At 38.9% G+C, this 16,488-nt stretch overlaps 4 protein-coding genes across 4 annotated transcripts; 2 read left to right on the top strand and 2 right to left on the bottom strand.

The window, feature by feature from the left end:
* The first annotated feature begins 147 nt into the window (after nucleotides 1–147).
* On the top strand, nucleotides 148–1,841 carry LOC103828918 (DNA-directed RNA polymerase I subunit 2-like). Its single transcript, XM_009104552.3, has 2 exons — nucleotides 148–1,249; nucleotides 1,329–1,841. Exons 1-2 carry the CDS (start codon nucleotides 1,109–1,111, stop codon nucleotides 1,761–1,763), a joined length of 576 nt encoding a protein of 191 aa, XP_009102800.1. The 5' UTR covers nucleotides 148–1,108; the 3' UTR covers nucleotides 1,764–1,841.
* Nucleotides 1,842–2,039: 198 nt separating this feature from the next.
* On the bottom strand, nucleotides 2,040–3,046 carry LOC103828920 (chlorophyll a-b binding protein 1, chloroplastic-like). The gene has a single exon (XM_009104553.3). It carries the CDS (start codon nucleotides 2,968–2,970, stop codon nucleotides 2,167–2,169), a length of 804 nt encoding a protein of 267 aa, XP_009102801.2. The 5' UTR covers nucleotides 2,971–3,046; the 3' UTR covers nucleotides 2,040–2,166.
* Nucleotides 3,047–5,633: 2,587 nt separating this feature from the next.
* On the top strand, nucleotides 5,634–6,645 carry LOC103828916 (chlorophyll a-b binding protein 1, chloroplastic). Its single transcript, XM_009104550.2, has one exon. It carries the CDS (start codon nucleotides 5,715–5,717, stop codon nucleotides 6,516–6,518), a length of 804 nt encoding a protein of 267 aa, XP_009102798.1. The 5' UTR covers nucleotides 5,634–5,714; the 3' UTR covers nucleotides 6,519–6,645.
* LOC103828917 (DNA-directed RNA polymerase I subunit 2) lies at nucleotides 6,402–13,860 on the bottom strand. The gene is made up of 27 exons (XM_009104551.2): nucleotides 13,562–13,860; nucleotides 13,384–13,469; nucleotides 13,152–13,289; nucleotides 12,873–12,949; nucleotides 12,550–12,613; nucleotides 12,347–12,417; nucleotides 12,183–12,260; nucleotides 12,050–12,095; nucleotides 11,790–11,970; nucleotides 11,659–11,711; nucleotides 11,403–11,476; nucleotides 11,194–11,311; nucleotides 10,927–11,014; nucleotides 10,639–10,754; nucleotides 10,392–10,519; nucleotides 10,206–10,285; nucleotides 9,695–9,936; nucleotides 9,448–9,603; nucleotides 9,202–9,366; nucleotides 9,047–9,121; nucleotides 8,854–8,957; nucleotides 8,694–8,769; nucleotides 8,318–8,446; nucleotides 8,090–8,230; nucleotides 7,792–8,004; nucleotides 7,435–7,689; nucleotides 6,402–7,355 (listed from the first exon to the last, which is right to left on the bottom strand). Exons 1-27 carry the CDS (start codon nucleotides 13,737–13,739, stop codon nucleotides 6,921–6,923), a joined length of 3,567 nt encoding a protein of 1,188 aa, XP_009102799.2. The 5' UTR covers nucleotides 13,740–13,860; the 3' UTR covers nucleotides 6,402–6,920.
* Between the last annotated feature and the right edge of the window lie 2,628 nt (nucleotides 13,861–16,488).

Genomic DNA, 16,488 nt, shown 5'->3' with positions numbered 1-16,488 from the left:
TATTTATTTTTATTTATTTTTGTTTGTTTATTTAATTTTAAACCAAGGGTATTAGAGATATTTTACCTTTAATGAATGTTATTTTTGTGACTTTCTCTTTTTAAGACTATTTTTGAGACATAAACTTCAAAATGTGCTATTGACAATTGCCCAATTACAAACTTAGGGTTTGAATGGTAACCAAGGGAACGAAGTGGAACACTGCATTCCTTAATGTTCCTCAAAAATGTTACCATTCGCGAGGAATATTTTTTCCTCTTCATTCCTTTCCATTCCCTTTTTTGTAGAGAATTATAATGCAAATTTGTTCCTTGTTAATTTTGATAAGGAACCCTTGTTCCTCATCGTTCCCAAAATTTTATTCCTATTCATTCTTTTCCTAATCATTCCTAATGTTCCTTGATGGTTACCAGTCACACCCTTAAATATTCGTTTGAGACGAAGTAAATTATGGATACTCCAAATTTTTCGATATCCACTCCGTCTCATGCCTACTCCCTAACACTCTTTTGCGCATAATTCTCAATCTTTATTCCTTTTTGTTAGCTTTTCCAGCTTTTTTTGTTCAATATATCTACTCTCATTATCTCGCTAGGTGGCTCAGCAAGATAAGTCTCAAGATCTACATGATTTCTTAGCTTTATATGTGGTTAAGGATAGTTGGATCTATAAATCCCAAGTACACAAGGATTCAAATATAGCTTTTGACTAAGCTTCACATCTGCCAAATAGATATCTAAAGTTGCTATGATATTATCATTCATCCCAAAATTCCCAACGCTTAACTTCAAGCCCACAAGGGGCATCTACGTCTTGTTACATAAAAGACATTTTTTCCTTCTTTATCTCTATGAAAATATAAGATTGCTTCAAAATAAATCACGCATAAGCAATACTTAAAAGTACATAATTTTGCAAAATGAGGTGCCCCCATATAACACTAGCTAGGCTTACATTTTAATGTTTATATTACAGGGAGGTAGTCTGCGTGGGGAATTTGTAGATGCAACACCGTTCCGTGATGCAGTAAAGAAAACACGATGCAGTAAAGAAAACAAACGGAGAAGAGGATAGCAAATCCAGTTCACTTGTTGATGATCTTGGTTCCATGCTGAAGCAAAAGGGATTCAATCACTATGGGACAGAGACTTTATACAGTGATTATTTAGGAGTAGAGCTCAAGTATGAGATATTTATGGGGCCTGTTTACTACCAAAGGCTGCGTCACATGGTCTCAGACAAGTTCCAGGTTTTCTTTTTTTTTTAAATCATTTTGACATGAAATCTCCAACTTGGTTTTGTCTAAGTCATATATTCTTGGCTTGCAGGTTAGATCCACAGGAATGGTTGATCAGCTAACTCGTCAGCCAATCAAAGGAAGGAAACGAGGTGGAGGGATTCGATTTGGTGAAATGGAAAGAGACTCATTGCTTTCTCATGGAGCTTCCTATGTATTACTCGACAGGCTCCACACCTCTTCGGATCACCACATTGCGGATGTGTGTTCCCTGTGTGGAAGCTTGCTGACTTCTTCGGTTTTGAACGTTCAACAGAAGAAGCTGATTCGAGAGATTGGAAATTTACCACCTGGTAGAACTCCAAAGAAGGTAACTTGCGATTCTTGCAAGACAAGCAAAGGGATGGAGACTGTTTCCATGCCGTATGTGTTCAGGTACTTGGCTGCAGAATTGGCGTCAATGAATATTAAGATGACTCTTCAGTTAAGCAACAGTGGTGAAGGAAGCGACAGTGAAGAAGTCTAGTTCATGGGGGCATATGTTGTATGAATATTATCTTAAAATTTTGATGGATTAGCACAATATATGCTTCTTCTACAACAACTTTATTACTCTTGTTCCTTTTCTGGTGTTAAAATGATTTGTCTTAGAGATTTATAAACCAATGGATTTGATTATTCAATACCATTAATCTGTATGATGACATGTTTAATCAAATTGCTCAAAGTTTGTGGGAACAACATTTGCAATTGAGTGATCCCAAGAACATAATCCATTTCCATTTTGTTTTAAGATATTGAGTTGGGGAAAAAGAGTTATTTGATTAATTAGTAAATCATACAAAGACTTGCAAGTTTTACATCTAAACAACATCTCTCTCTTTCTCTTATTACACTCATACTGAAGCAAATACTGATAAGAACTTGGCTCACTTTCCGGGAACGAAGTTGGTGGCGAAGGCCCATGCGTTGTTGTTGACTGGATCAGCAAGATGGTCAGCAAGGTTCTCCAAGGGTCCCTTACCAGTGACAATGGCTTGAACAAAGAATCCAAACATAGAGAACATAGCCAATCTTCCGTTCTTGACCTCCTTCACTTTCAACTCGGCGAAGGCCTCTGGGTCGGTAGCCAAGCCCAATGGGTCGAAGCTGCCTCCTGGGTAGAGCAAGTCCTCGGCCTCTCCCAAGGGCCCGTTTCCTGCAACTCTGTAACCTTCAACGGCTCCCATCAAGATCACTTGAGTAGCCCAAATAGCCAAAATGCTCTGAGCGTGAACCAAGCTTGGGTTTCCCAAGTAGTCGAGTCCTCCGTCGCTGAAGATCTGTGAGCCAGCCTTGAACCAAACCGCCTCTCCGAACTTGACTCCATTCCTGGCCAGCAACTCCGGGAAGACGCAGCCTAGGGCTCCGAGCATGGCCCACCTGCAGTGGATAACTTCTAGCTCACGGTTCCTTGCGAATGTCTCGGGATCGGCTGAGAGACCGGCTGTGTCCCACCCGTAGTCTCCTGGGAACTCTCCGGTAAGGTAGCTCGGTGGCTCGCCGGAGAATGGACCCAAGTACTTGACTCTCTCGGCTCCGTACCATGGGCTGCCTGATGGTCCCTTTGGCTTGGCCACGGTCTTCCTCATTGTCACACGGCCACTTCCGAGGACTTCTGATGCCGCTGGAGAAAGTTTCACGGCCTTTCCGGCGAAGGCAGAGGAGGAGAGAGCCATTGTCGAGGCAGCCATTGAATTTCCTTTTTGTTTTTTTCTTTTTGGTTTTTTGGTGACTAACTTGTGAGTGAGAGTGATTGAAAATGTTAGGAAATGTTTCGATTAAATAGAGATACTGTGAGTAACGTTTGTTATCTGTGAAGTAATAAATATCTCTTTTCTCATTGGCTTTTGAGATTCTGGTTTTATCGTTTTGCTGATCCTATGTGGCAGTTTCTAGTCCATTAGCTTTTGCTTTGATTCTTTCATTCCAACCAAAACATTTTGAGACCACAAGTTGTGTGCGTCGTCGTATTCGTTAACGGTAACACCACCTTGTGACTTGCTTTTCAAAAGAACATTATGTAAAAGTAGCAGTAGAAGATGCATTCACCCATATATATCTTTTTTTTCTTTTTGAGCAAATCACCCATATATATCATGTTTATGATGTTTCGACCATGAATTTAGCAATATTTTCAATAGTGACTCCATCATTACCAGTTTACAACATACTCATCAGCCACTTTTATGGATAAGCCTTGAGCAACCATTATATAATGTAATTTACTTGTCTCATGTATCAGTTTTACAGAGCTCTAAATGACACACACACACAAACACAATTAAAATTATTCAATTAGCCCATGCATGCTACAGACATGAATTCACATACTCTTTAACTAGAGCGCACTTTTAAGCTTTAAGCTGACAGCTGCACAACTTTGTATGTTCTATTTTCTCAATCTTTTGGGACCTCACACCGACAGACATTCATTCATGCACCAACCACCAATGTCCCATATATATATATATAGTAACAGATATTTTAAGTGAGAAAGATTTTTTCTAATCATTTGATCTCGACTTCACTTTCTTCTTTCATAAATATCATGACAAAAAGACATGTTTTCTTTCTTTGCTATACCAATAGTACTCCAAGAACTCCAAACGTAATCTCAAGTTTCTTTGTTTGTGTTTCTTATAATTAATACCTACGTATGCATGATTATGTATTGTTAATTCATCTTAATTCAGTCGAGTTTCAGTTCCAGTAACTTTCGTGGACTTCATGCTTCAACAATGATGATCTGTAACTGATGCATGATTCACTCTCCACATTGATCACATAAAAGTTTCCAAAGAGGAAAAAAAAAAAGATTCAAGTTACTATTGAATTAAGATAAGGATGTTTCAACAAGAGGTGCGCTGCTTTATTCAATAAGTTTTTTTTTTTTTTTTTTTTTTTTTTTTTTTGCTAAACTGTGAATATCATAAAATGAAAGTTTAGGGTTACAAGAGCCTAAAAGTGATACCTTGGCAAAAAGAAATAAAAAACAAGGTATACACATGATTGTTAGATCAGAAAGTAGCAACTATCTAATCCAAAGTTGCATAAGAGTAGTGAATTTCCTCCTATGTCTTCTCGCACTGATGGCATTACGGATATCCCTGTCTATGATGGCGAATGTTGTCTGCTGCGGGGAGAATCCAGTGATGATTTATTCAATAAGTTACACCCACAAGCAGATGATGCAAAAATTTACAAGCGCCATGATTATCCATAAGATGAGAAAGTGTGTGTTTATGGGATAATCTAGCCCACTTTAACTGTCAAACTAAAGTAGAATCTTCAACGATCAAAAAGCACCAGCTTCTTGGCATTACTGTCCATGGTGTTGAAGTTTGGGTCTACTTTCCGGAGGAACTTTTGAGCGATTGATATGCCTTTAGTCTTGGCGATAAGATCCACATAAACTGCAAGCTATGAGCCAGTAATTAACATTTTATTCCTCTCCTCCATCCACTCAGAAAATCTACAAAAAAGAAACTCAACAATTTATATTCAGGGTTTTCTAAACAGGCATCCCACAAGTTACTTAAATACATGCCAAAGCCCCATATGACCTAAGCAAGTGAGAGATACAAATCATGAACAACTATAAAAATCAAAATAGCTTCAGGTTTTTGGCAAAAAGTGTTCTTTTCACATCCTAGTCTAGGCCTAGCTCTTAACATTAGCTAGAAACGATTGAGAAATCCGTATTCAATACATTCTCCCACCTCTTCCACATATGTTGAGATGGGTTCTGGTTCAATATTAATTTGGTTTAGATGGTTTTGGGAGTATATTACGGTTTAGATGGAATTGGAATTGGCTTATTGTAGCCTTTGGAAGAGTGTGAAGGAGGAGCCAACTTCTGGCGTATGACCATGACCAGAGAGTCCAGAACCGGGGGGCTTTAACCATATCATCAGGACTCAAATGTTATGTTGACTGATACATTAACATTATCGAAAGCTGCCAACAAAAGATATTGCATTCAGAAAAAGAAGATATAATATATAGAAAAGGTTCAATGAAAATGTAATTTATGCAATTATCCACAAATTGTGTTTGGTTTCACATTGATTCTCTCAGGATATCAAAAGGATAGAGAGATCAAGTCTTATACGTGGCACTTTATGAGTGGATGCTTTACATTTCCTGCAACACTACAAGATATCTACATCTTAAACACACACAAATCAACTACGAGATACTAAGTAGAATCCATAATCACCACGTCAGCACCAAAAATATATGTCAACAGCCAATAGAAACACTAGAAATTGATATTATAGGATAAGAAGTTATTCAGACTTGATATTCTAAGATAAGACAAGATGACAACTCTATATTATAAATACCGAAAAGGCTCTTCAGAACCAAACCACCCATTTCTTGGCACATAGCAACAACTAATAAACGTTTTTACTTTACTCCGCACTCAACCGCAATGGCTGCCTCGACAATGGCTCTCTCCTCCTCTGCCTTCGCCGGAAAGGCCGTGAAACTTTCTCCAGCGGCATCAGAAGTCCTCGGAAGTGGCCGTGTGACAATGAGGAAGACCGTGGCCAAGCCAAAGGGACCATCAGGCAGCCCATGGTACGGAGCCGAGAGAGTCAAGTACTTGGGTCCATTCTCCGGCGAGCCACCGAGCTACCTTACCGGAGAGTTCCCAGGAGACTACGGGTGGGACACAGCCGGTCTCTCAGCCGATCCCGAGACATTCGCAAGGAACCGTGAGCTAGAAGTTATCCACTGCAGGTGGGCCATGCTCGGAGCCCTAGGCTGCGTCTTCCCGGAGTTGCTGGCCAGGAATGGAGTCAAGTTCGGAGAGGCGGTTTGGTTCAAGGCTGGCTCACAGATCTTCAGCGACGGAGGACTCGACTACTTGGGAAACCCAAGCTTGGTTCACGCTCAGAGCATTTTGGCTATTTGGGCTACTCAAGTGATCTTGATGGGAGCCGTTGAAGGTTACAGAGTTGCAGGAAACGGGCCCTTGGGAGAGGCCGAGGACTTGCTCTACCCAGGAGGCAGCTTCGACCCATTGGGCTTGGCTACCGACCCAGAGGCCTTCGCCGAGTTGAAAGTGAAGGAGGTCAAGAACGGAAGATTGGCTATGTTCTCTATGTTTGGATTCTTTGTTCAAGCCATTGTCACTGGTAAGGGACCCTTGGAGAACCTTGCTGACCATCTTGCTGATCCAGTCAACAACAACGCATGGGCCTTCGCCACCAACTTCGTTCCCGGAAAGTGAGCCAAGTTCTTATCAGTATTTGCTTCAGTATGAGTGTAATAAGAGAAAGAGAGAGATGTTGTTTAGATGTAAAACTTGCAAGTCTTTGTATGATTTACTAATTAATCAAATAACTCTTTTTCCCCAACTCAATATCTTAAAACAAAATGGAAATGGATTATGTTCTTGGGATCACTCAATTGCAAATGTTGTTCCTACAAACATCGAGCAATTTGATTAAACATGTCATCATACAGATTAATGGTATTGAATAATCAAATCCACTGGTTTATAAATCTCTAAGACAATCATTTTAACACCAGAAAAGGAACAAGAGTAATAAAGTTGTTGTAGAAGAAGCATATATTGTGCTAATCCATCAAAATTTTAAGATAATATTCATACAACATATGCCCCCATGAACTAGACTCCTTCACTGTCGCTTCCTTCACCACTGTTGCTTAACTGAAGAGTCAGCTTAATATTCATTGACGCCAATTCTGCAGCCAAGTACCTGAACACGTACGGCATTGCGACAGTCTCCATCCCTTTGCTTGTCTTGCAAGAATCGCAAGTTACCTTCTTTGGAGTCCTACCAGGTGGTAAATTTCCAATCTCTCGAATCAGCTTCTTCTGTTGAACGTTCAAAACCGAAGAAGTCAGCAAGCTTCCACACAGGGAACACACATCCGCAATGTGGTGATCCGAAGAGGTGTGGAGCCTGTCGTGTAATAGATAGGAAGCTCCATGAGCAAGCAATGAGTCTCTTTCCATTTCACCAAATCGAATCCCTCCACCTCGTCTCCTTCCTTTGATTGGCTGACGAGTTACCTGATCAACCATTCCTGTGGATCTAACCTGCAAGCCAAGAATATATGACTTGGACAAAACCAAGTTGGAGATTACATGTCAAAATGATTTAAAAAAAAAAACAAACCTGGAACTTGTCTGAGACCATGTGACGCAGCCTTTGGTAGTAAACAGGCCCCATAAATATCTCACACTTGAGCTCTACTCCTAAATAACCACTGTATAAAGTCTCTGTCCCATAGTGATTGAATCCTTTTTGCTTCAGCATGGAACCAAGATCATCAACAAGTAAACTGGATTTGCTATCCTCTTCTCCGTTTGTTTTCTTTACTGCATCACGGAACGGTGTTGCATCTACAAACTCCCCACGCAGACTACCTCCCTGTAATATAAACATTAAAATGTAAGCTGGTTGAAACAGAAGATGCATTGCACAGCATCATTGTCTGAGAAACCTAAGAATCAGACAGGTTTCTATGGATACCTTAGCAGCAATAGATTCCAAAAGCATAGCAATTGTCATTCTTGATGGGAAAGCATGAGGGTTAATGATGAGATCCGGACGCATTCCAGTCACTCCATTGAAGGGCATATCAATATCAGGCCAAAGCTGGGAGCAAACACCCTTTTGACCGTGTCTACTACTGAATTTGTCACCGATTATGGGATTCCTGGCATGCCTAAATCGAATGTTTGCCTGCGATGATCCTTGAAATATTAGATTTTAACCCAAAAAAAAGAACTCTGTTTATCAGGTAGTTAAAGGAGTTAGTGAACCTCACCTTCTGAGGATGGTTCTTGCTCTTCATGTCAAGAGAAACAAAGTCAACGATGACAGGGTCTGTTCCTTTTCGCTTCATGGGCTTATAATCGTTGGTTACCCCATCATAGATACTACAATACGTCTCGTTTGGATATATTTTCTGCACATAAGATTCAAAGAGCTAAGTTAGTTTCTGCGAAAGCTAACAAGGAAACTAATCTACAGCACATAGAAAGCGATGATTTACCTGTCCAACATATGGTAATCCATCAGCATCAACACAAGAATGAGCGGATTTGACAGCATTATTCCTCCTAAACCTTTTATTACCACTACCCGATCGGCTTTTCTGATCTGACAAATCAATAGCTTCTGTCTGCAAGATCATGAGGACAAATAGTAAGAACTTCCACAGAAAAAAATGCTGATTAATATGTTGTATGATGATAATTAACCCCTCGCTGCAACTACAAGGTTTAATAAAGAAACGAGTGCAGAGGACTTTGACCAGGGTTATGTTATACTGTTACAGTTCCAGATGACAAGGAAACTCATGCAACTGAGCTTAAGCACCGAACCTAGATATTTCTTATGAATGTTCAATAGAGAATGGGAACTCGAACCTGGTATATTTGCCCATGACACATCCCCCGCTCCACAGATGACTTGTTCAAAATCATGGCATCTTCCATATCAAATCTGTGAGACAGATATGTAGAAAAGCGTAAGAGAAAATGCTGATGAAATAATAACAAGCTCTTAAACGTGAAAGCAGTTTCTTACCCAGTATGAGCCAGGACAGCAACTATTGCATTAGTCCCTGTTGGATTCTCATCAATATTGTATGCAGTGTATGTTTTCGTGCGCACCACAGGGGATTGAGGAGTCTGTGGAATACAAATACAATTTCAGAAGACATGGAACCAAAAAGAGGAAAATTGACTACATGAAAGCTAGTAGGTAAATTAGAATTGACCTGCAAGTGGTAAATCTTCTGGTCAGCACGGAATTGGAGTGCTTGAGTAGAGTAAGCCATGGTTTGTTTCGCCATCTGTATTACATTAACTCTTTTAAACAACAGCTTCCGTAGTTTAATAGTATACAACCTCCATTGAATATAATAGCAAGTACCTGACACTGATACATGTTACGGGGACTTTGGTTATGATCAGACCAAGGTGTAAGATTAGCAACCACACTTATCATCCCAGTTGGATCAATTTCCTCATGAGTTGCAAGGGAAGAGTTATTCCTTCCTCCATTTCCACCATCAGGACAGCTTATTTCCATGAAAACCTGATTTTGGAGATATCTATTTTAGTTTGCCTCTATACGAGAAAAGCTGGATATGAAGATCAAATCCACATGATTTGCTACCTGCTCAAATGGTCCAATCAGTTCAAGATTGTTGGATGGAATCGATGTGTTTTTAACAGGCCTGATGAATCTTGCGGGACATGATGCCAAATACAATCCAGGATAAGATCCACCCATGCTTGTTGGTACATATCCGACTTCGAGGTCTTCAGGAATCTGTAGTTGAAGCATTCACGTAAGAAGTCTCTTCTAATGAAAAAAATTTACAGTCAGTAAATATACTGTTAGGAAGCTAAAAAAGACTTACGATTGAAGGAGCCTCCACTTTCAGTCTCCGCAAATAAGCGACAACCTCAGGGACTAAGTTCGAAGATAGAGATCCAACAACTTGGCCATCTAAAAGAACATGAATCACTTTTGGTGGTCCAGCTCGTACAAGTTTTGGCAATGAAGTTACCATCCCTACCCCAACCAGAACATCAACAACCGACCTTCTTATCTTCCGAAAGTCTCTGATGTTTCCATTGGAATCGAATTGAGAGGAGATTCCTGAACAACATAACCAACCAGAACATACAAAGTTGTTACCGCAAAGAAGTGGTGTATTGTGTCGTATAACAATATGCATAATCATATATAATGATCTAGTGCATACAATTGGCAACTCCAGTCTACCACGAGTAATATAGCAAACTCTCACTCAACGTGATTCCATATAAATCTCACATATTTAAAGCTTAACTAGACCATCTACGCTCCGTACTGAATTTCGCAAGAAGACGAAATGATAAGTGAAAAAGAGAGCAAGAGAAACTCACGGCAAGTACGTGTCATATGATTCAGCAATCCACAGGGTTCCCCATCAGGAGTGTGAACAGGGCAAAGAAAACCCCAAGATCTACAAGATCACAACAAAACAGGAAAAATGTAAAGACAGAATATTTTGGTGGCCGCATCATCAATACACATCTGGAGTTCGGTAGGTGAAAAGTGCCAGAACTTACTCAGGAAGCAGCTTCCTCACAGTTGTTGTCCGAAGTCCAGCAAAGGAAGCACCTCGATGAACCGCCCGGAAAAATGAAAGGAAACGGAGAAAGTTCAACCTCTCAGCCTGAACAGTGTAACCTACTTTCTGGTAAAGAGTTGAAAAGAATAGATATTAGTATTGTTCTATCAACTACATCATACTTGACTGAGCTTCGCAAGATCAGATTATAGTTTTCAAAGCAAGCGATCAACTCAAGTGCTTACCTGCTGTAAATCCAAACTAGACCTTGTGGTCATACATCCTGATTTCAACAAAGACTCAATTGATGTGCCAATACTCCTGGGTTGATTTTTGTTCATAAGCTTCTTGATATCAGCATCTGCATTCAATTAATGAATCGTCATAGAGTAGATGCTATTAGTTAACAAGATATCTGTGGAAATGCATGCGCAATAAATGTGAATATAGCAAAAGAAAATGAGTTTCATATAGTTGCAACAAATGCAGGAGATAAGAACATTGAACAAGGAAACAAAACGAAAGCAACTTACGATTTTCAAAGTCAAATTTGCTCTTAATATTACGCATCTCCTCTTCAATAGTACTTTTGCATTTCCGCAGCCACTCTTCAAGTTTTTCCTATATAACCAAGGGAGGTGACGTCAAGTAACTCCTTTTTATGAACAAACACTCTAGTAAACACAACACTTATGGTTGTACTTATGATATTCAAAAACATGGATAACAACGAAGTCACATGCTCTTACACGACCTTTAAGGCTAGATGTCTCTAGCATATGAGGAAAATCGTTATGTACCTTGAGGTAAATTGTTATAAGGTGACCCGGGACTAAAATTTCTTGATTTTGCAGAGAATCGGGATTGTCAGGTAAAGAAGTCTGATCCACCAGAGAAAATAGCTTTTGAATTATGAAGCTGCGGAATCATGAAGAAAAGGTTGACCACATTAACACTTAAAAAAACAACTCAAAAAGAAAGCTAACATGAGGCAAAAGCTAGAAATTACATGAGCAAATTGAACTTGTCGTCATCGTTGTCAAGGTGAACAAAAATATAATTCTTGAGCACGGCTTCAGCAACCTAAATACGTAAAATGAAGAGACGAAAGTTTTTAGAACAGACTATTGTCATCAGTTATAGAACAATTACAGAAACAAGAACCTAATAACAATTTCCAAGAAGTCCAAGACGACTCTTCAAAAGGTAATATATTTTGTAGTGATGAAACCAAAAGGGGGAAGTTAATGATTGAGTAAACTTACAACAGGATAGCTTTCTTTTTCTAGCCCATCAATATCAGATTTAAAATGCTCTCCTGTTCAGTTTAAAAGGTAAAACGTTAGCTTATAAGTCTAAAGATATGTGTACATAGACGTTGAGGCAGGTAAATCACCTAGATACTTGCGGCACTGTTCCCGGGTAAAAAGACCCAAGTCTCTCACTTCATCAAGAATGATTTTGGCTCGCTCACGTACAAGTTGGGTTCCAACAGACCCATCGCCTCTTCCGTAATGCTCATTGTAACAACAGTTCAGGCTTTCGTATATTTCCTCATCGTTGGTTTCAGTGAGAGCCTAGGAACATATGAAGGACATATATTAAACAAAGACAATTGAAAGAGAATTGAAATAAATAAAAAAGACTAGACAATACCTTGAGAACAAGGCCGACAGGAAGCAAAAATTCCCTTCCCCCTATCCTGTGTCCATTAGAAATAAGTTTAAAGGGTAGCTCAAATTGTAGATATTAATGTCTACTATATTACACAAATTGAGTTAACACTCACCAGAATCCAACTCTGGCACTTCCATTGCGATTATAGTACACCTTAATAGTGACAGCGGACTGGTCGTCTCTAACACACCTAAAATTTAAGAACTCTTTAGCATAAATTGCTGCTATTCAGGTGAAGATTAGCATTATCATACATAAGAGATGAGCTTCACATACCTAATGGCAACTGCTTTGTCACTGTATCCTTCCCGTTTTCCAGTGAATGAGTTCCGGATCATACCCGTTGGCTACATAAGATTCTTACTCGGTTAAATTATGACAGAAATATATATGCTACAAGGAACTTCCTGGGATTACATTTTACACATACACTCTTTAAGCAGCGGCTAAAAGTTTTTAAAAAATCAGAGGTGGCTTACATGGTTCCGCTTTGGTGCAATAACACATCGGAACACTCTCTCAATCCCATTCAAAATAAAGTACCTATTTGAAAGAAGGCCAAAATTAGTACCAAAATCATACTTACAGAAAGAAACACACCACGAGCTATATATGCATAATATGTTTTGCTAATGTGTAGGCAAGAGAGAAGTTTCCACTAATATGAATAAAAGGTTGGCATGCAAATAAAGATATATTTTAGTAGAGAAAGCCCACAAACACTAAAGCATATATATATAACACCGTGCCTCGGCCTCAAAGTGGCTATGTCATTAAAGATAAGAGGTGCAAGAAGAGTTACCCTCCCATTTCAGAAGTTGACTCTTTACACTTTAAAAGCTTTCGGCAATCAGCACCCTGTAAGTGGCAACGATTTGACTGCACAAAACGAACGGAGATAAGCAAAGACTTGCCATAGTAAGAAAAGTAAAGAAGAGAGCTATCATGGAACTGAGCTTTGTTCTAATGATAGTTATAAGAGCCAAGTTTACAAATCAAAGCATAAAGCCAGAGAAGCAAACTCTTGTCGCCACAGCAGCAGAATCATATCATCTAACAAAAGTAAGAAGAGAGCACGCACCATGAGCATAATAGGTAATTCACCAAACTCAAACTTCTCTCTAACGACGGCTCCAAGGCCGCTTCCGAGTCCATTGTCATACTGAAAGCAAACATCAGCCATAAGCGCTCCCGTGTACGATATCTTCGCCTGCCGACACTGTTATCCAATAAAAAACAAACAAACGCTGCTTATCACTCCGAAACAAAGAAAGAAAAAAAAACAATCTCTTTTGAAAAGAAAGCAGCTTCACCTCAAAGGGATACAAAGACTCTTTCCTTGAATTTGAACTCAAACTCTCCTTCTGAGGAGAGAACACTTTCGGATTTTCTAAGCTAAGTATCTTAATTCGTCAAGGACACTCAGACACAACATAACTATGAATTGAGACAAAATTAATTAAGCATTAATAATTAAAATAAAAGGGATATTTTTCCACTTGTTCTCGGTGGATGGGTCGTAAACATTGACGGAGTTGATTCGAGTGAACATAACATCGAGACCTTTCTCTGTCATGTAATCGAAAGACTCTATGTGGTGCGTGACGAGATTGCGAAGCTCCTTGAAGTCTTCCGTGTTGGGAACCGTCTCTTTCCCTTTGATAACCATGATTATTAGGGTTTTGCTCTCTCTACGAAATTAGGGTTCTTGAAGAAGAGCTTTGATTGAGAAGACAAAGGAGGAGAGAGCTTGGGGCGGCTAGAAAAGTGGAGGAGAGGAGGAGGAGGGTTTAGGAGTTTATGAGTTGGGTTTTAACTACTTTGACGTTTATTGCAAATGTAACCCTCATCTTTTAATATATTAAATTTTGAACCCTATTGTTTCTCCTTTTTTTTTAATTCGATATCATTTTTAGGTGAAGTTCAAACTAGGCATCTAACTTTTGTAACTGAACTTCTGAACCTGTGATATAAAAAAAAAACTCGATCCCGTATCCACTATGATACTAGAACGAACTCTGTAAAGCACAATTTTGAGTAATGAATATTATCCGAACTCGATCTGAAATCAAACAGATACCTGAAATTTTTTATAAATTTAAAACCTAAATATAAAACTACATACTCATGGAACATTTTGAAATACGTTTGGATCCAAAATAGTTTTTAAACAAAGTTACAAATTATATCTTCATATGAAATATTATTAACTTGTTTGTTTTAGCCTTTGAGTGGCGGCAACTGACTATTAGACCATGATTAATCCATGTTTTTAGGGTGGGTTCTTAGCTTCGGATAAGAACTATTTCTTAACTTTTTTAACTTTTAACTAAGAAAAGCTAAGAACCGTCTTTTAAATAATAGATATAAGAGTACGATTATTGGGAGGTTCTTAGGGTAAGGTTCTTAGCGGAATATAAGAACCTGTCTCTTAGCTTTTTTAGTTAAAAGTTAAGAGACGAGTTCTTATATTCCGCTAAGAACTCCACCTTAAGACCATCATTAACCCCAGTCTCTTAACTGGAGTTCTTAGCTTCGGATAAAAGACGGTTCTTAGACGGTTTTAACTAAGAAAAGCTAAGAACCGTCTCTTAAATAAGAGATATAAGAATTGTCTCTTAGCTGAAAAATGTAAAAAAAAACAAAAAAAAAGTGTCAAATCATGAATTAAGAACCCCGCCTAAGAAACTGGGGTTAATCATGCCTAAGAACCCTCCAATAGTCATGCTCTAAGAACCGGCTCTTAGCCGAAAAATGTAAAAAATAAAATAAAATTGTGTTAAATCATATCATGAATTAAGAATCCCAGATTAAAAACTCAAGTTAATCATGCTCTTACACGCTTCTCTCTAGTTCTCTCTCTTTCCTTCCTTGTGTTTTATTAGAGAATAAATATATTCTCAGTAGATTCTGTATAAATTTAAATTAGATATAGTTTGTTATGTAAATCCCTCAAATCATGTAATAGCAATGACTTTATATGCCAACATAATGAGATCAATCCCAACATGGAATTCCATCTACTTGTATGGTATCATAACATGTTAGCTCCTAAAATTTTCTCTATTTCTTCGCTTATCTTTTTTGATTCTTTCTAACTCTCTTCATCATCTTATCATCACATCTCGAGCGTGATTTGGTGTGACTAACATAAAATCACACATTCCATTGATCCTCGATCTAGCTGAACATAACTATGACGCCTGGCGTGAGCTTTTCCTCACTCACTCCATCACTTTTGACATCGCGGGACATTTTGATGGCACAACGTTCCGCCTGGAGACGATGATGCTCAATGGAACAAGAGAGACGGCATGGTCAAGCTTTTGATTTACGGGACTCTGTCTCCTGATCTCTTCAAAAGCTCATTTGAGGCCAACGGTACCGCTCAGGACATTATGGATCCGCATTGAGAACAAAGTCAAAAACAACAAAGAGGCTCCTGCAACCCAGCTAGACAATGAGCTTCGTACCACTGAGATTAGTGATCTCACAATCGAAGCTTATTATCAAAAATTGAAGTCTCTGTCCGACCGTCTAGCCAACGTCAACGCTCCCATTGCTGATCGCACGCTTGTCACCTACCTTCTCAATTGACTCAATGAAAGATTCGACAACAGCATCAATGTCAGTCAGCACCTTGAACCATTCCCCAGCTTTGCAACATCGAAGTTAATACTGCATATGGAGGAGACTAGACTCAAAAGGACAAACAAACATGTTGCTCAGCACTCCGACCACGTTTCTTCCTCAACAGCGCTCACAGTGACGACTGATAACAACAATTCAAACCGCGGTAATCCGTAAACGTCGTCCAACAGCAGATGCAACCGAAGAAACTGTGGTAACAGATTCAGGGAAAGGAACAATAACTGCAATCAGTATCAGAACTTCCCACCAAATCAGTATTGACAACAACTGTTTCTTCACTAGCAGAATCATCAACAATATTGGGGTCTCTAATGACTCAGTCTGCGTCTCATCGTGGCTTGCTTGGTCCTCGTCCTTCTCAACATCATCAGGCTCACATCACTCAGCATGATTATCAGCCGACTACAGACGTTGCTCAAGCGTTTAACCATTGACATTAAGTTTTGAGCAAAGTGTGAAGGTTTATAGTTTATTTATTCACCTAGCTAATAACAAAGCAATTCCAAATAAGTATTTCAGATTAATTATATTTTCTATTTTTTTATTTTTTCTATTTTTTTATTCGACCTAAAGTCACAACAATATTGTTATCCAAATGTTATCATGCATGATACTGATGTCATTCATAGCTAGTCAAATTGATCAATGCAATAAACACATGACAACTCACATCCAAATCACTTATATAAATTCAAACTAGTACATTATTGTCTACAATATCTCGCATTATCTTTTCACGAGTATGAATTTAGAACTCAAAACACTAA

This window comes from Brassica rapa, chromosome A07, assembly GCF_000309985.2.
Source record: "Brassica rapa cultivar Chiifu-401-42 chromosome A07, CAAS_Brap_v3.01, whole genome shotgun sequence".
NCBI classification, from domain to species: Eukaryota; Viridiplantae; Streptophyta; class Magnoliopsida; order Brassicales; family Brassicaceae; genus Brassica; species Brassica rapa.
This window is presented reverse-complemented; position numbering and strand designations above follow the sequence as displayed.